This window comes from Rhinatrema bivittatum, chromosome 9, assembly GCF_901001135.1.
Source record: "Rhinatrema bivittatum chromosome 9, aRhiBiv1.1, whole genome shotgun sequence".
NCBI lineage: Eukaryota > Metazoa > Chordata > Amphibia > Gymnophiona > Rhinatrematidae > Rhinatrema > Rhinatrema bivittatum.
The window spans coordinates 105298391-105324148 of record NC_042623.1 but is presented as its reverse complement, the minus strand read 5'-3'; the positions used below and the strand labels follow the sequence as shown (position 1 = coordinate 105324148).

At 43.6% G+C, this 25758-nt stretch overlaps 1 protein-coding gene across 3 annotated transcripts in view; it reads right to left on the bottom strand.

The window, feature by feature from the left end:
* PDZRN4 (PDZ domain containing ring finger 4) overlaps window positions 1-22517 on the bottom strand; it is a 940417-nt gene extending 917900 nt beyond the window's left edge. For 2 of the 3 annotated variants that reach the window (XM_029616543.1, XM_029616541.1), the window contains exons 1-2: window positions 21532-22516; window positions 10022-10108 (exon numbers count right to left, since the gene is read on the bottom strand). In XM_029616543.1, the coding sequence (XP_029472403.1) occupies window positions 10022-10108; window positions 21532-22383 (939 nt within the window). In that variant the 5' untranslated portion in view covers window positions 22384-22516. Of the gene's footprint in view, window positions 1-10021; window positions 10109-21531 lie in introns of all 3 variants that reach the window. The other variant, XM_029616542.1, reaches the window with a different exon arrangement.
* Between the last annotated feature and the right edge of the window lie 3241 nt (window positions 22518-25758).

Below are 25758 nucleotides of genomic sequence, written 5' to 3'. Positions count from 1 at the left end.
AGCATATCCAAAGCTCAGTCGCCTATTCCCTGCAGTTATCTGATCTCTGTTGAACTCTCTCAGAAATTCTGTTGAACATGGGGTAGATCCTAACAGCAGTTAGAGTGAGATCAGAGGCCTGTTGAGAGCACAAGAACCAGCAGATAGAAAACTGAGCACTGAAGCAATAAATTTAGAAATAAAGAAGTTGCTTTTGACTCAGAAGCATGTACTGCATAGTTTCCACCTGCAGAAAATGCTGTTTTAATAGCTTTATACTTTTGTTGACCTGGCATACTTTTTAATAGTAGAAGGACACAGAGGTTCTTGTTTGTTCACATTGGGTTGGGGGAGGGGGGGTAGTGATTAGTTTCCAGGCCCCATCATTGTTGGAATATATGCTTGTTTAATGCTATTTGATATTAAAAGTAACTGAACCACTGCACTGGATCGATTTCGCAAAAATGTCTCCTTTCACTCAAATGAGAGAGTAAGAGTATAAGTATTTACAGTAAAATAAACAAACAGTCTAGTTACAATCAGTATGCTTGCATGGACTGAACAGATACTTTCTATCATCACTGTGTTCTTCTGTGCCAGAAATGCAAATATCCCAATGGGTTTAGCTCCAGTTTTGGGCAGGGCACAAGGGATATGTTTTTGTTTAGGGAAGGGATGATTCTATTGGTGTCTGCTGCAAATGGTTGGACCCATCAGCCTTGCCACTGTAACCAAAATATAAAAACAGAAAAAGGCCATATGTCCAGTCTAATTTGCCCATCTACATTATCTATGCATTTTAGTTTTGTAAATCACCACAATCATTGTTGTGTTGGTTATGAAAGGATTTTAAATAACATAAAACTATCCAGCTTTATAATCCCCACCACTCCCTAAGAAATCATCTGTGTTTTAGTCCATACTTTTTTAAATATAGATATCATCCTTGTCTCCATAGGGAGGTTGTTCCCTGCATCCATTACCCTCTCTGTAAATAAATATTGCCTTAGATTAATATTGAGTCTTTCCCTCTCACCCTCACCCCATGACCCTTCATTCTAGAGAGTCTCCTTTCCTTTGAAAGAGGCATGCTTCTTATGCATGGAAACTTGGAGGTATTTAAAAGGTCTCTATCATATCTCCCTTACTCTGCCTTTCCTCAAAGATATTCACGTTTAAATATGTATCTTTAGAACGAAGCATACTGACTCCATCCTGTTTTTATCATTTTAAATGCGCAGCCTCCAAAATTGTACACAGTATTCCAAATGTGTCTTACCAGGGACTTATTAAGCAGCAACATAACCATCTTTTTTCTGACCATTTCTCTCCATATGCTGTCAAGCATCTTTCTAGATCATCCAATATGAACACATTCAGATTCTGCTCTTCCTTCAAGCTTAGAATAATTTTACCCCCTATACTATACCACTCTCTTGGGTTTGTACTGCCCAAATGCAAGACTGCATTTTTTTAGCATTAAATGTTAACTGCTAGAGATCCAAGATGGCTGCCTGCTGAGAGGCTGTGCTGGAGCTCTCTACCTATTTACCTGCTTTTGTTTCCCTCTATGCTGCATACCAAGGGGAAAGCTAAACTGAAGGAGCCAATTCAGGCTTCTCCTTTGATGTGCATCCTCCAGTTAAGGATTGGAAGCTTCTTCACCCCAACATCCGTATTGACGCCAATGACTGCCTTCGCAGGCGCTGGCAGTGAGCAGATGCAGACACCCCTGGCCAATGAGACCTCCCTGAGTCCCAGCGTGCCTGCCACACCACTCCCCCTTTTTCCAGGACTCCAGAAATGGAGGGGTCAAGATTGGTGAGTCCTGTGTTGGATCTGTAGTCTCTGTGTCTGGGGGCACCACTATTGCCGCTACCGCCGATATTCCAGCTGCAGTTTTGATGACTCTATTCCACCCCCGTTTGTGGGACAGTCCATGAGGCCCCTTCGATTCAACTTTCCTGCACTTCTCCTGCTGGGGATCAAGTTTTAAATTCTATATCTTTGAGTGATATTGGCAAGAACACCAGGATTAGTTGTCCTGCCAGGGTAACTTCCAGTTATTACCTTGGATGTGATCTGGGATGCATTAACTTCCCTGGAAGTTGCTATGTCTTCCTTAACTAAAATTTCCTTGAATACAAATCAGCATGTTTCTGCCATTGATAAATTGGTTTCTTCACAGGGGTAAAATTGAGGTTTTGGAGTCACATTTATCTACAGTAGAGAAGATTCAAAATGGGTTTAGTGCAATCTGACCTAATTTATTCTAAGAAGCTTGAGAACATAGAAAATGCTATGCAAATTTTAAATCTGCATTTTCTCAATTTTCCAATTACTAATTTGATGTCACCACAGGAACGTTTTAAGAACTATATTTTACAAGTTCTAAAGACTCCAGAGGAAGCAATGCCTGTTATTACTAACGCTTATTTGCCTCAGTGTGTTTCTTCTACCACTGAAGGTCAACTTCAAGAGGGTTAATTTCAAGATTCTTCACTGATCTTCTTGAATCTTCACAAGATGTCTGTATATCTAAAACAGGAACTTAATTGGTTTATTTTGCTTTTTCTAATGTTAGGAATACTGTTTTTCATTTTTTTCTACATAACAGGTTACAGCTTTTCTATGGTCAGAAGATATGGACATTCCCTGATCGCAGGGATTTCTTTCCATGTGACCTAAGGTTTTGGCATTAGGTGCTCAATTTACATTAAAATATCCATGCAAATGTTATGTGAAACATCTTAATGCCAACTATGTCTATTTTGAACCCTCTCAACTTTTTTTTTGGACTCTCGTGTTCAAGAAGCCTCTTAAGATCGCATGGTGTTTTGGACTTATGATGCCTTGATCAGTCTCTCTTAATTTTTTCCTTTTTTTCTCATCACTCTCTTTTTCTTTTCTTGGGTCTCCCATTTTCCTGTGATTTATTGGGGGAATATGTTTGATTATTTTTTCTTGTTATATGATGTTAATAAATATTTGAGTTGCTATGATTCCTCCTTTTCTGATACAAATATTCTTGTATTTAATTGTACAATTCATAAATAAAAAACAAAATGTTAACTGCTAGACCAGACTATTCCACAAGCTTCTCTAGCTCACTTTTCAGGTTTTCCACACCTTCCTGGCTGTCGATCCTGTTGCAGATGTTGCTATCATTTACAAAAAGATAAACCTTTTCACAAAAATGTTGAAAAGAACCAATCTAAGGACCAAGCCCTGCTGCACACCATTAGTAATGCCCCTCTCCTCAGGGTGAGCTCCATTTATCACCACCCTTTCTAGCCTCCCACTCAACCAATTCTAACCCAGTCAGTGGCTTTAGGGCCTAATCCAAGGGCACTCAGTTTATTTATAAATTGCTTATGCAGAACTGTGTCAAAGGTTTTATTGAAATCCAAGTACACTCTATCTAGCATGCTGCAACTCTCTGGTCACCCAGTCAAAGAAACTGATCAGATTCATCAGACAAGACCTATCTCTGGTACAACCTTGGATCTTGCAATCTTCTGGGTTCCATTAATTTACTCACCACAGAGCTCAGATTAACCCAGCCTGTAGTTCCCAGCCTCCTCATTTCCACTTTTGGAGTGACTGTCATTCCTCTCCTTTTGAGGCATAATTAAAGGTCAATCAGGGATGCCATTCTCCAGATGTAGTCTGTTCACAGACCCCATGGAAGCCTCTTCCATGGGGTCTGTGAACAGACTACTTCCAGATGGCAAAGCTCTTGCATGGAAAAGGGGGTTAAGGGTTCATGCTGAATCCCCCAAGGGCCTCCAGATTCTTCTGGCATCCTGAATCTCCAAGGAGCCACTAGTAGCAGTTCTCACTCCCAATTGCTACATGCCCTCTGCTGGCAGAAACCACTTACTACATGCCTAAAGGGGTTTACAGAATATTCCACTCTTTTAGTAAGATAAATAGTCTTTAATCATACATTTGTCAGTCAGTTCTAGCTTCTTATTCTTAAGATACATCAATGGAGTATGTATCTACTGCTTCCTTTCTATGAACTTTCTGAAATACCCAAATTGCCAAATCATACCATAGCACAGTATTTAACTGCAATAAGTCACAGTATGGTGTATTTTATTCTTTTAACCTTTGTATTGAATATTTTGGCAAATAAGGGCTGTAAGACCCCTCTAATCTACCCATTTCCCCTTTCCAATATAATACTGCAAACTCTAGTTGATCTCCAGCATTACCTTTGCCCCTGTAGCTACGGATCCTCCAGCCAACAGAGAAAGTAAGCTCATTTTCAAAGGAATGCATCCTGCAGACTTCCAGTTTAATAACTTGGACTGGTAGGGACCCAAACCCACTGATTTTTGTCCTTCGGGTAAAAAGTGTGCACACTTTAACTTGAGCGAGTGGTGTGGGGGCAGTTCTCAAACTGTGTTTTTATGCGGGTAAGCACATATTGATCCATGCAAAAACATCTGAGAATTGTCCTCTCTGTATTTTTCCCACGCTTTCTTGAATTGCCCTCTCTGTATTTCTCCCACGCTTTCTTGAATTTTGTCTCCACTGAGAGAGGCTGTTCTATGCATCTACCATCCTTTCAGTGAAGAAATATTTCTTGATGTTATTCCTCAGTCTACTCTGTATCAACCTCATACCATGACCCTTTTTCTTGAAGAATCTGTGCATCTTGTGCCCTTTCAAAACTGGCATAAATGCCTACATATCTTCATAGTTAACCCCCATAAAATAATAATTACATAGTGCACAAACTGGAGACACAGTAGCAAAATGTGCTCTATTGCTGTCCTCTCCATCTGGAGTGACCTATTGTCCTCACTCTTTTTCCTCTTCCTTCTTTTTATGCTTACTCTTTACATTTTTTTTTCTGGTTTTATTTTTGTCTTTATTGATTGGAATATCGAATGTAGAATCTTATCTATGTTTTTAAATATTTTATTTATGATATGTGGTATTATGTTTTGTATTGTATTGTCTATTTTTTCCCTTATTGTAATCTGCCTTGAGGCTGTTGTAGAAAAGGCACTAGAGAAAAATTAAAGTACCTCTTTTCCTAAAAAAAAACTCTCTCCTTTCCAGGCTTTACCTACAGCTGTACTTCCTTCAGCCTGATCTATGAAAGTGCACTGATGTTCTGTATTTTACTGCATGTCTGATTGCAAAGCATTCTGGGTACAGCCATGTGAAAATCACCGCATAAAATTAAAACGGTGTTCTACAGCAGATACCTCCTTGAAGAGCACTATTAAAGAGAATGCAGAGCTGTCAGGTGCTAACAACTGAATTTTTGTGCCGATAAATTACCTCCAGAAAGGCAGAGTTTGTGGATCCTATAACATTTACAACAATTTGAAAATATGTCTTACGAAACTGTATGTTTCTTGTAGTTGCACTTGTTTATTGCTTTAAGGAACAAATCCTATACTAATGCTAGAATGATATTAGAAGATATGATCTGAGGAGCTGAGTCACAACTCCTGGGGTGCAGTTTACAGTTTCTACAGCAACTAGATCAGGGCACAACTAAACTAACAAAGTTGTGTGGCACACCAACCTCCATGAACTAGGACGTGCGGACATGGAAAGGACTCATGACCACAGAAGAGTTAAGGAAGCACAGAAAGCCCCATCTGTGTCTCTTCCAAATTTTAAAGCAAAGGGATTGAGGGAGCAAATGCACAAATGAACCCATCACAATGGACCAGCTCCTGCAGGAGAAGGAAGATGTTGGTGTGGTGCGGGCAGCCAGCTCAGGTAGTTACCATGGCTGCTGCATGTGGCTGTCAGAGTTTCTTCACTGCTGCTGCTGACAACCCTTAAAAGTTAGACAAATCCAATCCTTAGTGAACACACTGCCCATCTCACTTAGCCTGGGGATAAGGCAGAGGGCTTTAAGGACTCAAAAGACGGGGAAGGTGAGGAGATACTTTGTGCAATGTGTGTGCTGCACACAGCAGGTCCCAGCTATCCATGCCCTGCACGCTGCCCATTAATTACCACACTCAGGGCTCATGCTGTAGTGAAGAAGAAGAGGCACACATGGGTCGAGATGTTTTCAGAAAGGAGCTCCTACAAGTTTAAGAGCCCCCACTGGAGTCTCTTGTTGCTCTAGGGTGCTGGCCTGGATCTGAGCATCAGGTGGCGGTGACTTTTCCGTGGCATCCCTGATCAGGTCTGAAGGAACACCAATGTGTCCTGGGGAACACTGAACTAGGTTACTGTTCACTTTTGCCATGTCACTTTATGCCCAGTTGTTCAGTTTTTATTTTTCAATTTTAGTTTCATTCTGCTGCTTTGGACTTCCAGCTCAATCAAAACTGGGTTTTTTGAGCTACAGCAGTGATTTTCAACTGTTTTTGTGTCATGCCCAGCACAGGATTCACTTCACTTCATTGTGGCACACCATCACCTTCCCTCTCCCCCAGCCCCACCCATAATCACCTTCCTTTCTCTTCCCTCCACCCTGGTATCGTCACCCTCCCTTCCCTCCCCCTCCCTCTTCTGACATCATCTTCCCTTCCCTTCCTTATGATTCCTTTGCACCATCACTTTCCCTTCCCTCTCCCTTCTCTTTTGCTCCCCTGCTATGAACACTCTCTTCCCTCTCCCCCCCCATGACATCATTACTTAGCCTTCCTCTCTCCCCAGTTCCCTGGCATCAGTATTTTATCTCCCCCTATCTTCCCACCTACTCCCCTGGCATTGTCATGTTCCCTTCACTTTCCTCTCCCCCATTTCCCCTGACATTATTAGTTTCCCTTCCTTTTCTCCCCACTCCCCTGGAATCATTTTTCATTCTCTTCCCTCTCCCCCACTCCCCTGGCGTCATCACTTTCCCTTTCTTTTCTTCTTCTCCCATTCCTCTGGCATCATCACTTTCCCTGCCCTTTCTTTTACTTCCATTCCTCTAGCATTGTCACTTTCTCTTCTAATTCCTCCCCCCCCCTACTTTCCTGGCATCATCACTTTCTCTTCCCTTTCCTCTTCCCTGGCATCACCTTCCCCTGGCATGACCATCTTACCCCTGCCCACCTTTCTGAGACATTCAGCTAACCCTCTATTCGTACCCTCTGGCGCAATCATACATCCCATCTCCTCAGACCCTGGGCATGCTGTGTCAGTGAGCAGCGCTTACCTTCTGCTGCTTCCTCTCAACAATCAGAACTGGATGGGGCTAGCAGGTCTCATGAGTCTACTGGGCCCAGTATGGTTTCAACTGCAGAAGAAAGCTGGCAGAGGAGGAAGTAAGAGCCGATCACCAGCTCCTCCTGGCAGTGGGAGGACATCCTGCAGGCCAGGAGGTATCAGGGGGAAAGATAAAATATCTACTTTTCCATGGTAGGTAGTGGCAGCAGCAGCTCAGGCCCAATTCAAATTTTCTTCCTACTGGGCTCTGGCTAGCGGGAGGAAAATGTTGGTGTCCACTGACTGAGAAATGTTGAGCTACACTGCCAGGGATTCTTCCACATTTTTATACATTTTTTTTTTTTAACAAATCAGCCATCTAGTCCAGGCATCACAGTGACAGTCCTCAATCATAAATTGTGGCTCTTTCAGGAACCAAGTACATGTGCACCCTGAGTGTGGTCATCAGATGTCACCACTGTGTGCTGCCTGTGAAGCCCTCTCCTAGGTATGAATAGTCCAGAAGTGAACTACCAGTTCATCCAAAGTTTTACAACTAAAAAGAATATCTGAGGAAAAAAAGCATTGGATTTCTAGTTATTTACAACAAATACAAATATTAAAGCTAGAAGAATTGGTTCTACATGAAATATTGATCACTTTTGGCTAAATAGCTGGGGTCTGAGATTTCAAACAATGTAACTTGTTGATCCAGTAAGCTAGATTAAGACAAATGCCTTATTTTCAGCAGGATACTAGAGGTATAAAGAAGGACAGACTTGCTCAAGGTCACATTAGGAATAAGAGAGGTGAATCTCAATCTCTAGACTTCTCCTGAATTATAGTCTACTGCTCTAACCATTAGGCTATTCATTCTCCCTAAAAATAGATGCATTCTGAATTTTAAAAAAACAAAACAAAAAACATAACGCTATATTTTGCACACCTGTCATGATGGACACCCTGCTCAGACTGCTGATGAGAAAGGTATGGTATCTGTAGTCAAAACGGCAGCCAGTTAAACCCTTTCCTACCAGCACTTGAAATACATGGCTTCCCTTTGCAAATGAGCTTCCACTGAAGCTTCATATCCAGGCAAGTCCATAGCATAACCTGTGACTGGATGTGTCCATCATAACTGGATCCAGCAGACCGTAAGCATACACACTTGAGAACTTATCAGGCAAAACCGATCAGGCAAAACTTATCAGGCAAAGGATCACTTCAAGTACCCCCAGCCAAAACTACCAGACACATTACGCTAAGAGATCGGGCCTTCTGTACAGCCGGCCCTACCTTATGGAACTCCATCCCCCCAGATCTTAGAATGGAACCCAGCCTCTCAACCTTCAAGAAAAGACTCAAGACCTGGCTGTTCATGCAGGCTTCTCCATAACTCCAATTTTATTTAACTCATAACAATCAACACACATCACCATCAATATCACTATTAGCTACCTCTTACAATGTAATTATATGTAATTATCTGGTTTTCCTTTTCCTTCTTACTCCAAGTTCAAGTTCCCCTGTTACATGTAACTGCTTTTTCTGCACAATTGTTCAAGTTTAAGCTTATTTTGCACTCCTGTTTCATGTGAACCAGCATGATGGGACTATTGTCTTGAATGTTGGTATATAAAAAACTTAAATAAATAAATAAATAAATATTAAATTTATCTTTACTATTCTAAAACGGTCAATAGTTATTATCTGTTAGAATATGCATCAAATGTTTTCCATAGCTGAAACCTGTAGAGTTCGTTAGTAAAGGTTGAAACAATAATACTGATATTCATATACAGGGCAACCTTCAAAGCCATTTCTTTAAAAAACAAACTAATCTTACCCCTGGAAAGGGGGACCTTGAAAACTGCCCACTTTTGATGTGGGCAAAATTCAGCTTGTGATGTTTTCTGAATAGCAACAGAGGAAATTACTATATAAAATATGTATTTCTAAAAATAACTAGAAAATAAACAAAGCTGGGAGAAAGCAGCACCAACAGTGACGCATACTCCCCTATGCAGTGAGAAAAAGGCAAATCTGAAGGCACAGTGAGCAGAATGCCCAAAAGCACAGTGAGACAGGCAAAGCAACAATAAGGTACCAAATTACAAAGGGGAAGCCTAATTAATAGGCTTTTGCAATGAGGCTTGATACCCAGATGCAGACGTTCTCAATTGGCAAAACCTAATTACCCCTGGACACAGGTTTCAGTAAGTAATTCAGTAATTCTGTAGTGGTAGCAGACATCCTTTAGTTACTTTACAGAAAATAGTTCAGATTAATGAAAATTATACAATAGGTGCTCATGGAGCTTACTGAGAGAGAAAGGAACAGAATAAAACCAAAACATATGCACTGGAAGATATATGGGTAAAGAGCTGATCCATGGCAGCTCCAAAGGCAGCAACTCTCTAAGTCCTGAGACTGCAATCACCTCTCCTCCCTATCCCCAAGTCTGATCAACACTTATACCCCCCCCCAAAGACCCTAATGAACAGACACAAGCCGCTCCCAGGACCCCCGCTGGACCACCAGGTACTTTAGGAAAGTTTTTTTTTTTTGGGGGGGGGGAGGGATTATAAATAATTAGATCTAAAGGGTCGGGGTGGGTTGGGTTTTTTTTCAGCTCAGTACAGCCAAAAAAAAAACAAATCGTCCAGACTGCGGGAAACTGAATTTCCCGTGGATCCACGATACTGGCACCCAATTCACATCTCTATTGCAGTGTTTGCATCAATGCAGCTGGCATTATTATTCCCCTCATAATTAGAATAATACTTCATTATTATCATATTACAGCTTTGTTTCAAGATGTCTGTAGACAAAATGAGCTTTTATTGTTCAATTATAATTGATAGTCATTTTATCAAATATAAAAGGTTGAAAAGTCATTCTGTATATAGATCCTGGTTACCTGATACGGTCGCCCTCCTATAATATTGAATCCTAGAGTATCACCTTCTCTTTGTAGTGCAATAGTTAATGGTTTTGGCTCTCCTCCCTGAGAATAAAAGAAACAAAACAAAACATTGATTTACAGATATTAAAGCAACTGGAAATGCATCAAAGTTTTGCAGTTTGATGTCCAGCTGGGGACAATACAACATCAGAGCACAGTTTGAATGGAATTTTTTTGCTGACAAGCAAAGACTGGATATTTCTGGCACAATCTCACCAAAAAATAAAACCCAAAAAGTCAATCATATGCACTGCTTTTCTGATTCCCGCTGCATATGCTTTGCCCAAGGCACCGCCATCCCATCTTTTCCCAAAAGTAATTCTTCTCCCAGGTCCTTGAGGCTTTCACTGCAAGCTGCAGCAGAGGGGGTCTACGGAGACACTTGTCTGTCTTCCTTGCTTCCAAGCAATGAATCCATGAAGCAAAGACAAGTTGCATTTCTCTGCCTAAAGAGATTGTAAGCGTAAGCCTGTCTGCCAAAAAGACAAACAGATCTCACTTTAGCTTCTGAGGGGACGCCTACCCGCAAAACTGGAGGTAAATCAGTGACCCCCAGGATCCTCCTCTCCTCTGCCAGTCAAACCCCAGGATCCCCCTCCCTGATTCTTGATTAAGACACATAAAAGGGGTGGGGGGAGATTTGAATCAGCACAAGTTTGAAACCTGTGAGCAGTAAAATAAACCATCCAGGCTACTGCTCACAATATATGGGCACCCAGCTCACTGCTTGCACAAGAAAGTATGTAACTAAGAGAAAGAAAGAGACCTAGCATAGCAGCCAACAACGGGGCCGATGCAAAACAGTGCGCTCAGCCGAGTGCACTGTTTAACCCATGGTTTGATGCGTATCCACAGCCCCTTATGCTATAAGGGGATCAGCGCATCCAAAACGCGCATCCAACCCCCCCCCCCCCCCCCCCCGGGCAAAACTAACAGCGCTCATCACATGCAAATGCATATTGATGAGGCTATTAATTATTCACCACAAATGTTAAAAAAAAAAAAAATGTGCACCTGACCTGCACATGTTTACGCCCAGAGCAGGGGTTAATTTCTGAGCACCCCAAAAAGTTGTACAGAAAAGCAAAAAATACTGCTTTTCTGTACATCCTCCGACATAATATCGTGGCTATATTAAGTCGGAGGAACCAAAAGTTTAAAAAACAATTAAAAAATAAAAAAGTGCCAGTGGTCAGGTTAGCGCAATGGACACTCAGTTTTACCCATGGCTGTGCACGGGTTACGAAAACGGATACTTGTAAAATCGAGCGTCCATTTTCCTAACCTTTGGACAGCCGACCTCTCCTGGGCACCCGCTGCCAAGGAGGTGCTAGGGGTGCACATTTGTCCCTACAGCCTCCTTGGCAGTGCAACCCCTCATTTACATATTGCATCGCACACCCAGGAGAGGTGCCCGGGCACGCGTTAGGAAAGCAGGCGCTGAACACTGAGCACCCGCTTTCTGCACTCAGTTATTGCATCGGTCCCAATATGAGGCTCCAATCTATTAGGGTTTTACTTTGTTCCTTCGCTGAGGGGAAAAGCCTTCCTGAATAGGCCAGAAAGTGTTGCAGGACTTTGCTACATTTCCACCTTCTGCAGGAAGAGCAACTCTTTAACTGAGAGCTGAGCTACTGAGCTAAAAAACGTACTTGCCATGTCTTCCCCTCATAAGAACATAGCATGTACTGCAAACTCTTATTTTCTCAAACCTAGACTACTTTAACTCTCTATTACTTGGTCTTCCCCCATGTTTCTTAAAACCACTACAATTATTACAAAATGCCTCAGCTAGACTTATTAGGAACTAGGAAATTTGATCACATTACACCTTTGCAGATTTCTCTGCACTGGCTGCGAGTACAAAGTATTAACGTTAATATTCAAAATCATTCATTCCAGTAAAATTGGTCTGATCGGTGTGACTCTACAGCTATATACACCTCAGCGAGCACGAAGATCTTAAAAAAAAAAGACTACTGACTGTTCCGACAATACAGAGTACACATTTAACCCAACTAAGAGATTGTGCGTTTTCTATAGCCAGTCCGAAGACGTTATGCTTGATACCAGATAGAAAGAGATTTAAATGTGAGCTAAAAACATGCCTATTCAAAAATGCATATAACCTAACTTAAAATCAGAGTGTAAGAGAACTACAGTATCATGAAGGACGAGAGATTAATTTGAAGCATGACGAATAAAATATAAAGTGAGAATGTAGGAATTTCAATATGAAGAATGATGAGAGCTCATGGGTCTAGACAAATGCTATGAAACATGATTTACTATGTACCGATTATTATGGGATAGTTGTTATATTATTTTCCTGTACTATTTGCTCTATGTTTATAAGCTTTGTAAGCGGTTTTAATTTGTATTGGAACATTTCAATTGACATATGTTAATCTCTGTTTATGAATGCTACCTCTGTAAACCATCAATATGCTGATTTCAATTTATGAATGTTACTTCTGTAAACCGTTGTGATCTTGATTTAGAACGACGGTATATAAAATGTCTAAATAAACAAACATAACAAGATATTCCATACTATGTCAGACCAACGGTCCATAAAGCCCAGTATCCTGTTTCCATCAGTGGCCAATCCAAGTCACAAGTACCTGGCTAGTACCCAAACATTAAAAAGATCCCAAGCTACCAATGCTGCTAACGAGCAGTGGCTATTCTTTATTGATTAACAGCAGTTTATGGACTTCTCTTCCAGAAACTTATCCAAATCTTTTTTAAACCCAGCTACACTGTCTTAGCCACATCCACTAGAAATGAATTCCAGAGCTTATTTGTGAGTTGAGTGAAAAATCATTTTCTCCAATTTGTTTTAAATGTGCTACTTGCTAACTTCATGGAGTACCCCCTTGTCCTCCTATTATCTGAAAGACTCAATAACCGATTCACAATTACCTGTTCTAATTCTCTCATGATTTTATAGACCTCTATCCTATCCCCCTCAGCCGCCTTTTCTCCAAGCTGAACAGCCCTAACCTCTTTAGCCTTTCCATCTGCTTTATCATTTTGGTCATCCTTCTCTGTACTTTCTCCAGTGCAACTATATCTTTTTTGAGGCATGGCAACCAGAATTGCACAAACTACTCTAGGTACAATCTCACCATGGATTGATAGGGGGGCATTATGACACTGTTTTATTCTCCGTTCCCTTCCTAATAATTCTTAACTTTGTTTGCTTTTTTAACCGCAGCAGCAAACTGAGCCAATGATTTCAATGTATTATCCACTAAAATGCCTACATTTTTCCCTGGGTGGTAACTCCTAATGTGGAAATTAACATCAGGTAACTACAGCTTGGGTGATTTTTCCCTATATGCATCACCTTACACTTGTCCACATTAAATTTCAACTGACACCTGAACGCCCAATCTTCCAGTCTCGCAAGGTCCTACTGCAATTTATCACAATCCGCATGTGATTTAACTACTCTGAATACTTTTGTATCATCTGCAAATTTGATTACCTCACTCATCATATTCCTTTCCAGATCATTTATAAATATATTGAAAAGCACCGGTCCAAGTACAGATCCCTGAGGCACTCCACTGTTTACCCTTTTCCACTGAGAAAATTGACCATTTAATCCTACTCTGTTTCCTGTCTTTTAACCAGTTTGCAATCCACAAAAGGACATCACCTCCTATCCCATGACATTGTAGTTTTATTAAAAACCTCTCATGAGGGACTTTGTCAAATGCCTTCTGAAAATCCAAATACACTACATCTACTGGTTCACCTTTATCCACATGTTTATTAAAAAATTGTAGCTGATTTGTAAGGCAAGTCTTCCTTTGGGTAAATCCATGCTGGCTGTGTCCCATTAAATCATGTCTTTCTATATGAGCTGTGATTTTGTTCTTTAGAATAATTTCCTTTATTTCTCCTGGCACTAAAGTCAGCTGGCTGCATCAAATTTGTTTTGAAAATTACCATCGTTAGCTAACCTGGGCACTTTTGCCTTCAAATGCCCCAGCATTATTTACGCTCACTGAGCAGGACAGACTTTCATAGGGCAAATCTTCAAACCGCCTGCTTCCCAGTGCGCTTTACCTGAAGTTTACGCAGTAGTCTTCGAGGGGACAATGTATGCCCTGCTTTCACTCTGAAAACTGCTAGCGGTACAAAGAATCCGCTTTTTGTGCAGATACCCTCTGCATGGCAAACAGTGCACATAGACACGAAGATGCAATCTATGTTGCATTATATTCCTCCCCCGACCTAACCATGCCTAATTAATGCTGCAAAAAATGCATGTGTTGTGGGCCCCCTCGTGTACTCTTTACCAGGTAACAGCCAGGCTTTTGTCAGACTGCCCCTTTTACCCGGGTCAATCAGTATTTCCCGGCATAAATGGCTTATGGGAATCATCCTCTCAATAACAGAATCTTCTTTTTTTTATTTACAGCATTTAGATTTAGCTCCTGCCTTTTTTAGTGCTAGCTCAAGATGAGTTACAGGCAGATACCATAGGTAAACAGCAGAGGAATACTGCAGAGGACAGTCCTGGCGGCTTTAGGTGAAACATCTGCTTAAACATTCTTGGGGTTTGGTTCATCTGACAATAATGTGGAATTTCACAATATTTCATTCACAATGATTTTTTTCTGTTTTTTTAATTTTTTACATCTGATTACTTTGTTCTTTTTCATGATTTCTTCATTCTAGAGCTGCCTTGGAGTAAGTGAGCACAAAGCACCTACAGATAAATCTGAGGAATAACCAATTCTTAACTGCTATGGAAGGAGAGAATCCTGAAGTCAACATTGATGTCTTTGCACATTGCCTTCCTATTTGGCTTCATTTTTCTCTTATTCCCTTCTTTCTCTGATGGGGGTTTTGGGGGGCAGGGTTTAGGGGAGGTGGTTTCACATCCAGTGCCAAATTGACTCGCAATAGCCTTTTAAGCTGGTTGGCGGAGAAAGGAGATTAATAGCTTTCTGCAGAGGTGGCCATACTGTCCCATGGATCAAGCACTAGGGATGCAAATGAATGCAGGTCCTCCACCAGCAATATTACCAGTTAGTTGGCTTACTGTACGGAAATGTTCAATGCTTTAATCATCTACAGTCCCATGGATCAACAGTCAGTCCTGGAAGATTAATGGCAATGTACTGCTTTAAAAGTCATAGTTTGAGCAAACCTGTACTTTTGGGAGAACCTTCTTCTCTCATACTGATACTGAGCTTCTGCAGTGATTTAGAAATACCACTTTCTCTGGTGTGAATGGTTAACTTCCATTAAGTCATTGCTCACCATGGCTGCAATCAGCAATGTCATTGAAGAGAAATTTTTCAGGGAAAAATTAAAGCTTTACAAACAGCACCTCCCATAAAGCCATTCTACCAGCAGAAGGATTTATGGATCCCAAAGCATGCAATCTGACAAGAAAAGGGAAGCAATTGCCTTATTGGAGAAATGCTGTGGTGTGCAATATCAAAACAAATGATTATTTTAAAATCTAAAAGTGGCTAAAACACTCAAAACAACACAGTAAAGAAATGCAGATAAAGGCCATCCATAGGAGACACTCTTCTCCCTGGTTAACTACTAGAGATGTGAATCGGAACCGGAATCTGATCGGTTCCGATTCAAATCTTAAAATTTTTATCGTCCGGCCCAATTGGGTTTTTGTTTATTGGCTGCGCTCGAGCCGATAGACAAAAAACCCACCCCGACCCTTAAAAATTGACCCCTTAGCTTCCCCCACCCTCCCGATCCCCCCAAAAACTTTTTAAAATTACCTAGTGGTCCAGTGGGGGCGTGGGGAGCGATCTCCCGCTCTCAGGCCATCGACTGCACTAATAAAAATGGCGCCGATGGCCCTTTGCCCTTACCATGTGACAGGGTATCCGTGCCATTAGCCGGCTCCTGTCACATGGTAAGGGCAAAGGGCCATCGGCGCCATTTTTATTAGTGGCAATCGATGGCCTGAGAGCGGGAGATCACTCCCCGCGCCCCCACTGGACCACCAGGTAATTTTAAAACGTTTTGGGAGGGGGGGAAGCTAAGGGGGTCGATGGGTTTGTTTTTTTTTTTAAAATCGGGCCATCGGCACCATTTTTATTAGTGGCATCAAAATGGGGCCGATGGCCTGAGAGCAGATCATCGATCCCGGGGCTTCCACTAGACCACCAGGTACTCGTAAAAGGTTTGGGGGGGGGGGGGGGGGGGTTCGGGAGGGTGGAGGAAGGTAAGGGTTTAGTTTTAAAGGGCCGGGGTGGGTTTAGGGGTTGTTTTGGTGTGCCGGTTTTCCCGCCCTCCCTCCTCATCCCCGATTTACGATTTTTCACGATAAATCAGGGGAATTTCTATTGTATCGCGACTAACGATTTTTGACGATTTAAAAAATATCAGACGATTTTTTTTTTTAAATCGGCAAAAAACGATTCACATCCCTATTAACTACTACCGAGGTAGATAAGCAAACAAATTCCTATTACCAAATCAGCGCCCGTTCTCCACCCCCACCCACCCAATCCTGCATCGACCACATCCCCAATGTTCAATGTTCTTCATTTTGCTTTCTTAGCCTGGTTAATACTACCCCCAATTAAACAAGCACATTCAGAAAAAGCATTCTTCTAACAATTTCACTGTCTCCTTACGTATCGCTGACTTACTGTCAACATCAAAAAGGTGGACAAAGCCACAAGCAGCTTTCCTAGAATAAACCAGGGAACAACACTTAACAGAACACGTCAAGATGACTGAAGATCTGAAGCCCAGAAAATCTGAGCAAAAGCTGCTCCCTCCTCTACTTTACTTTTCAGTCTTTGAAGGTGAAAGCCTAAGAAGCAGGCCAATATAATAAAACCCAAAAGTTAAATTTTAGCACAGGTTTTACTTAATGTGCAGGACACAGTAAGCTTAATAGGAGTTTAAAAAGCACACAAACTGAAAATAGCTTGCTAAAATGTGAGTTAAACTGAAAAACCTGCATTAATGCAAATAAGTGCTTTGCACCCGGAATAAGTAGGTAAGTGCTTGAAGTTGGAAGGAGTGTGATCAAAATGACCTTGCTTGCAAGATTAGCACTGGGCATCCTGATTTGGGCACAATCTCGCATGCAAAAACACCTTGGCAAGTTATGTGAAGTGAAATCAAAGGGTAAGCTCTCTAGGGAAGGCACCAACAGCTGAATAGGGCACACTTTGGTGCTGTGCATTTCAAATGGCTGTAATTGCCCATTCAGGAGAACTTACCCTTTGATTTCACTTGGCAAAATGGCCCTGCAAGTGAGACTGGCACTGGGCATTCCAACTTGAGTATAATCTTGCATGCAAGTTCATTTTGGTCACACTCCTTCCAAATTCAAGTGCTTACCTCCGTACTCCTGGTTTAATGCACATGTCAATTTTCAGGTTAACTCCTTGAGCTGTGGTGGAATAAAACTTATCTCACATTTCTGGTGGTCATAATATTCTGTTGCTGTGTCCATGTGGTAGTGTCTTTCTACCAGACTGGGTACAGCAACAGAATAACTTTGGCCACCAGAAATGTGAGTTTACTTCTCCTCAGAGCAAAGAAGGCATAAGCTCTCTGGGGCTTTCACCTGCAACTGAAAAAAACATAAGCTGTCTTGGGAAGGCACCTTCAGCTGAATGACATGCACATGGTGTGGTGCATTCTGACCTTGAAATACTGTTCAGCTGTATGTGCCCACCCTAGACAGCTTATAATAGAAATGTATATCCTTCTGGGTCTGAGATGGAGTACCACACTGGGCAAAACAGTAGGCAATATTTGCCAGCAGAAATATGAGTTTACTACACCTCAGACCCAGGAGTTAAATTTCCAAAGTAAGCTATCCCAGGCAGGCACCAGTCACAGGTTTTCTTCGTTTTACTGAACAGCTGGGCAGCACATACACACATAGGGGTAGATTTTCTAAAAGTACGCCCGCGCGTACTTTTGTTCGCGCACCAGGCGCAAACAAACGTATGCTGCATTTTAACAGATACGCGCGTATCCTTTAAAATGCGGGGTCGGCGCGCGCAAGGCTTGCCTCCGTTCCCTCCGAGGCCACTCCAAAATCGGAGCGGCCTTGGAGGGAACTTTCCTTCCACCCCCCCCCCCCCCCGCACCTTCCCTTCCCTATCTAACCCCCCTACCTTTGTTTTAAAAGTTATGCCTGCCAGAGGCCCCACCCCGAATGACGAGCCGCCACGACACGCCCCTGACACGCCCCCCCCAGGAAAGCCCCGGGACTTACGCATGCCGCCGAGCCTATTCAACGTAGGCTCGGCGCGCACAGGGGGAACGAGCGTATCTTATGTGCGTACCCCATTGAAAATCTGCCCCATAGTGCTAAACTGTGTACTGTTCAGCTGTTGGTGCCCACCCAGACATTAGGCTATAAACGTGTTCCCCAAAGAGCCTGTTCTTGCCATTCCTTGTTAAAATGGCCTTGAAATAAGAGAATGTGCCCACAAGTTGGGATGCACAGCATCAATCTCACATGCAATGCCATTTTGGCAAGGCATGGGAAGTAAAATCAAAGCATAAGCTCTCTGGGGTGGGCACCCTCAGCTGAGCAGTATGCACTCCAGCACTGTGCAACTGACTTTGGCATCCTGTTCAACTTTAGGTGCCCCCACCACAGAGTTTATGCTTTGCTAAGTTAGCTGAAGTTGCTTACCCTAGAGAGCTTATGCTTTGATTTTACTTGCCAGTCTCTGCCAAAAAGGCCTTGGATACAAGAATTTGCTCTTTGGAGTGGGCACTTACAACTAGCTGAACAAAAGCTCCCTGGGGTGGGCATCGACGGTTAAACAGCACAGCAAAGTTGAATGCACAGTGTCGGTGTACTGTTCAACTGCAGATGTCCTCTGCAAGAGCTCTGGAAATTAAACTTCATGGTGGAGTAAACTCACATTTCTGTTGGCCAAAGTTATTCTGTTGCTGCGCCCAGTCTGGTAAAAGCCACTAGACATTACCACACCGGGCACAGGAAGAGTATAATATGGCAACCAGAAAAGTTAGTTAAGTTTTACTCCTGCTCTGTCCCAGGAGTTAAGTTTCCAGTGTAAAGAAACTGAGCCATAAGCTGTCTGCCTTTTAATGCATCTCTCTGTATTGCTGAGGAATAGCTAATGCCTTCTTTTACATGGGATATGCATACACATGCGCTGATCTTAGAGCTGGTTTTTACTCCTGTTTTAGTGTGCATGTTAAGGAGTTAACACCCATTACATACCAAAGTTAACTTATGCCAAAAAAATGCACCCTAAAACAAGTGTAAAAACCTGCACTAACATTAGTGCTCTTATTACATTGTCCCCAGTGTGACGGTCGCACTGATCCATACATTGACAGTGTGAGAACTTCTATACAGCTATTTCTTTCAGATACTAGCAGTAGCAATCATACAATGTATTACAATCTGCAGCACAAATATGTTACAAATGAATAAACTAGGAAGGGATTAGTTTGTGATACTCTTTCAGGAATTATTTTTATAAATTTGAATTATTTCAGGTTAGCTTGTTGTACATCAGCACATATATTCTGTGGGAGTAATTATTCAAACAACTAGAGTAACAGAGAAAAATGAGAGATTTATAAAAGAGCACTGCCAATGCAAAAATGCTACTTGCCAGGGCTTAATTTGAGGTGGAATGCTCCAGAACAGTGTTCCAGTACCTTTTGCACTCCATTGCTTCATGGTCTTCTCTGACTGTCGCCCAAAAAAGCTGATTCTGACACCATGCAGTTCTCTTTAAGTTACAGCCATGTGGTGCCTGTCCTCTGGCACTGCTACCATGAGACTAATGGCGTGAGATGTCAGGCCCTGCATGGCTCAGACTCTCAGTGTCAGTATTATCTGCTCCCAGCTACCTGGTGGAGAGCATGATGGCAGGGGATTGGTTGGCAAGAGGGAGATAGATGGGCGGGTTGACTGGTAGGGGTGCAGAGAGTGTGGCTGCTAAAATGGTCAGTGGGCTTTGTTCTAAAGTACATGGGGATAGACAAAGATCTAAACATGTATACCCTAGAGGAAAGGTGAGATAGGGGAGATATGATGGAGACATTCAAATATCTCAAAGGTTTCCATGCACAGGAAGTGAGCATCTTTCAATGGAAAGGAGGCTCTAGAACAAGGAGTCGTGACATGAGTGAGGGTGAAAGGGGCTAGATTCAGGAGTAATCTTAGGAAATATTTCTTTAGAGAGGGTGGTGGAATCATGAAATGGCCTCCTAGTGGAGGTGGTAGAAACAAAAACAGTATCTGAATTCAAGAAAGCCTGGGATAAACTCAGGGAATCTCTAAGGAATGGATGAGAATTATAATGCTAAATTAATTGGATGGATGGGTAGACTCGATGGGCCGTAGAGTCTTTTTCTGCCGTCATGTTTCTATGATTGAGGGAGGGGGCAGACTGGCTGGCTGGGGGGAATGGGAGAATGAGTGACTGGGGTGTGAAGGTTGTCTTGGGGAGGGGCAAGCTTGCTTTTTGGAGATGAATGGATAACTAGCTGGTGAAATGGCTGACTGAGGACAAGCAAACTGGTTGGCTGGTTGAGGGAAAGGCTGACTGGCTGAATGGGAGTTCTGGCATGAAGGTTTGGTGGAGAATATTGACTGGGGCAGCAGGCTGGTTGGAGGATCAAAGACTGGCTGGTTGTGGAGTATGGCTGACTGGTTGACAAGAACAGATTAGCTGGAGAGGGATGGCTGACAGGGGAAGCAGACGGACTGGGAGTAATGGCTGACAGAGTAAGCAAGTTGACTGGCTTGGGGGCGGGCAGACAGACAAGCTGGTTGGCTTATGGGGGAAGACAGGCTGGCTGATTGGGTGAGCTGACAGGCTTGGGGGGGGGGGGGTGACTGAAGAAGAATAGTTGGGGCAGACTGACAAACTTACTTGGGATGACAGGTGCAGACTGGCTTGCCAACTGATGGGGTGACTCACTGAGGGACCAGCAGGCTGACTGACTTGGGAGAGGCACAGGCCGACTAGGTAAGAAGATAGCTGACTAGGTTGCTGGCTAGTTGGAGGAATAGGTAGGTTGACTGGTTGGTTGGGGGAGTTGGCAGGCAGGTTGGGTTGACAGGATATTTGGAGGGGGCTGGCTAACTGGGTGAGTAGGTTGGCTGGCTGGCTTGCTAGCAGGCTGGGGAAAACTACTCATTAGTTAAGAGGGAAGGCTGTCTGGGGGAAGTTTGGCTTGCAGGGCAAGGGGACAAACTATTTGGGTGCATAGGGGAGGAGGCTGTCTGGTGGAATGAAAAATATGTTGTGGGAGAGAACCTGGTGGGGACAATATCCCCGAGTGCTTCACTTTCAAATTAAGCTATTTTGGGCATGTCACAGTTCCGCTTTTCTAATGTTTACCTTCGCAGTAGGGTTCAATTTCTAGCTAGAAAGGAAGCGTCATAAGGATTATATCGGGGGGGGGGGGGGGGGGGGGGGGGGGGGGAGGCCAGTACTTACCTTGCAGTGGTTGGCTAAATTTTTGGTGATGTTGCTGATGTGGATCATGTACTGATTGAACTTTTTCTGGTACCTTAGGGCAGTGAGCTGCACTTCGCTCTGCAGCGCCGAGAGCTGGGTCAGCAGGGACTTCTCCCGCTTGCTCCAGCGGGTGGCCTGCTTCTTCAGCTCCTGCTCCAGGCTGGCGCTCTTGCCCAGCAGGATCCCGTTCTGCGTCCTCAGCGCCCGCAGGCAGCAGTGCCCGCCCTGCAGCAGGTCCCGCTGCAGCAGCAGCACCGAGCCGCAGCCCTTCGGGCAGATGCCCGCCGCCCGGTGCTCGCAGCTCTCCCGCATGTGCGCGTCCACGTCCTTCAGGTTCAGCACCTGGCGGCAGCCCTTGTGGCGGCACCGGGCCGGGCTGAAGTCGCACATCTCGGCGTGGCCGGCCAGGTCCTGCAGCTTCACCGACCTGCCGCAGCCCCGGCGCTGGTGGTCGCAGCGGATCTCCAGCTCCTGGATCAGGCTCCTCAGCGGCGGGACCTGGCGCAGCTCCCGGGCCGAGATGCGCTGGCAGCGCAGCGGGCACAGGCGCTGCTGCAGCGCCCAGGGCAGCAGGCAGCCGGCGCAGAAGACGTGCCCGCAGGGCGTGCACAGCGGCTCCTCCAGCACTTTGCGGCACAGCTTGCACTTCAAGTCGGCGTCCACGGTTTCTGAGAAACGCTCCAGGTCATACCCCATGACTTGCGGGAGGAGGGGGCGGGGGGGCGGAGAGAAGGGCTCAGCTCGGCGATCTCCGCGGGCCAAAAAAGTTCTCCGGAGTCCCCTGGACTCGCGCTGCCTCGCAGTGCTGCTGGATGCTGGCAGCCCAGGCATCTGCTAGGAGGAGGGGCTGCGTGAGCTCATGGTTTGTTTGGTTTGAAGTTTTCGCAGCTCACTAGACCCCCCACCCCTGATTCCGCCGTATTAACTCTAATAGGAGCCACTTCCAATATCCTCTTTACTCTTCCAGTCCTGGCCCCTCCCCTACACCACACCCCCTATGTCAATAAATGGAAAACCCACCCTACGGTGCGCTCGAGGAGGACCCGAGGCTAACATCTGTTACATCCGCAGTCACCGTAGCTGTGAAAATTGCAAATCGCCCGAACTGATTAAAGAAATCACCGCAGCATCAAATGCAAAACTACTGAGTCAAGAGTAAAAGTATAAGTTCATGCTCGAGTTGTTTCATTGTTTCTTTAATTGCGTTCTCTCTTTTTCCTTTTCCTTAATGACCGAAATGCATATGTGGACGTTGCAAACACTCTGAAATCAAAGGCTGCACAAAAGAGAAAAAAAAATGGTTTACCCCGCGCTTAAATTGCAACTAAAACGGAAGTGAAATAATGAAATGCTCAAAATTGCTTAATTCGGCAGAGCTGTGGAGGTGAGATGTCTCCCTACCAGTCTCTCTTCCCCCAACATACTTTCCCACCCACCAGCCTGTCTCCCTCCCCAGCCTACAAGCTCCAGTCCTCCTGCTCCCCTCACCAATTTGTTAGCTGCATCTCCCTATCCTGCCCACCAGCCCAACCTGCAAGCCAGCCAGCCTCCTTTGCCCCTGTCAGTCTGATCCCACCCTCTTCAAGCCAGCCAGCCTGGCCCCCAGTCAGAGGCCAATGTAATAGGAGCACTCAGCAGAGCACACAGGCTAACCCACAGTTCTGCACACAAGGTTTTTGTGTGCAAACTACTTCAGATGCAGCAAGGAATTTTGTATATAAAAAATGCAAGCATACAATGTGCAGACAAGTTAGCCCCTCTCATGCAAATCCCATTCCAATGATGGCATTAGCTAGCTATTAGATTCAAAACTTGTTTGATACCCTTGATTCCCTTATCTCCTTATACCCCCAGAGTGATTCCTAGTTGTTTAATATCCTTAACTTCCATAATTTCTAATCTGTTTGATATCCCCTTATATCCTCAATAATTTTCTTATAATGTGCTGTTTGATATCTCTCTTTGTTAAATGTAAACCGATGTGATGTTTTTCACTAAATGAATGTCGGTATACAAAAACCGGCAAATAAATAAATGAAGGATATGAATAATCAATCTCACAATTGAAATATACAAAACAAAAAAGAGAAAGAAATTAAATACTTCAATGACAATATTTTAATTAAATTACATAGATCTTTACAAATGATTCTAAAATATTACACAATCTATTAATCGCTAAATACTACCTCATTAAAATCTTAATAAACAATCTCCAACATTCACACCATTCATACATTACATACCATATTACATACACTCCATCCTATGTATATATAAAAACACTCATACTGTATATCAAAACGATTTTCTATATCACAAAAAATTATATATCAAAGAATATCTGACTATTTATTCAATGTAAGTATAGCTGTCACCTTAAACCTAATGAAATATATATTGAATCTACAAACAGCTTCTTCCTTATGACATCAGAATCACCATTTTACAATAGTGGCTTTATTAATATTCTTGAATTCCCATTAATTTTCTTGTATTAGCTAGCTATTACATAGAAACAGAGAAACAGAGAAATGATGGCAGAAAAAGACCAGTCTATCCAGTCTATCGAGTAAGCCCACGGCAGCACCCGCCGCGCCATAGAGGTCACCCCCATACTTATCAGTTCATTTTTTCATATTTGTCTTTGAAGTGTGCCACTCTCCTGTTTCTGCTGTTTGTGGTCGGTAGCCTGTTTTTTTGCTCTTGCATTAGTTTACTCCCCACTGCAGAGAAGTTCGCTGGCTTCTCTCATGTTTTGTTAGTGCTAGAAACTTGTCCCTAGTATGAAGTGGAGCAAAGTTTCCAGGGCTAATGTTAGTCTATGAGCAGAAGCTCGAGTTCCAATGACGGGATCTGTTCTCAGGATTTTTATGTGCTGAAAATATGCAGAAAGCATTTGTTTTGTACATAAGTCATATTTTATGCACAGAAACATAATTTGTGCACATAAACCATAATCTCTGCGCAGAAAACATGGTTTTCTGTGGTTTTTGGGTATAGCTCATGTTTTTGTGCATGCTAAGCATTTTCTTTATACAGATTTTTAGGTTTGTGTGCATTTTTTTAACTCCTGATACATTAGCATATTAATTAATTTAACATATGTGTGTGCTGAATTTCAATAAGCAAGCTAGTCATAAAGCTGCATTTGGCCAAGTTATTGGCAATGTGGGTGAGGAGGATTTATGTTTCATCCAATGCTATTTGTGTCAAACTCAAGTAGGTTTCAATAGGGATGTGCATATATTTCAAAATAATTTTAAAACAGGACAAAGGCAATTTGTTTCATTAGGGGGACCCAACAAATGAAACATATTCATTGCATTTGTTTGAAATGAATGCTTTGAGCCTAAGCCTAGGCCTGAGGCTGGGGCCTCACATAGGGCCTAGACTGAGGTTCAAAGCAGGGGCCACAGCCTAGGCTCCTGCATGATACCGCATCTCGCCTATGTCTAGGTCGAGGCCTCGGCATCGGGAGCCTCCAAGCTGGGCCGCGGTGTCAAGCCTCGGCCCTGGCTTAGGCCTCATCCCGGTCATCGGGACTTGGCCTGGCCATCAGATACCCGACAGATCAGATGTGATTGTTCCCAGGGAGGATTCTCGGGTCTCGGCCGAGACCCCGGCATCACACGGGGGCCTAGACTGCAGCCCCTGTGTTGGGCCTGGGTCTGGTTCAAGGCCCTAGCATTGGGCTTGGCCTCCGGGCCACGGCATCAGGACCTGGCCTCAGCATATGCTGAGGTCATGGCAATCTACCGCAACCTCAGCATGCACGAGGCTGGGCGTTGGGCCTGGGCTTTGGCCTTGCATAGGCCAAAGCCAAGGTCATGGTGACCTACTGTGCCGTGACCTACGCAAGGCCGAGGCTTCCTCCTCGTCCTAGGCCTCGCTGGCAGCGGATCCCCACTGGACCAGGGAGAGAATCCTGGCCTCAGAATGTTTCCAGGTGTGTGGGAGGCCCCATTGTTTTTTGTTCATTTGGGGAGGGGGAGGGGGGTGTTGTTGTTAATGTTTGATTCGTCTTTTTCGTATGAATGAAATGAACCAAACATTCCACAAACCCAAACTTGTGGGAAGAAAAGCCTCCCAAAAATGAACTGAAAAATGAAAATGAATTTTTTTTTCTCTGCACACCCCTAGTTTCATTCTCGTCAGTTTCATGGGCATTCCCACACCAGACTGATTCTCAGTTGTATCTGATGT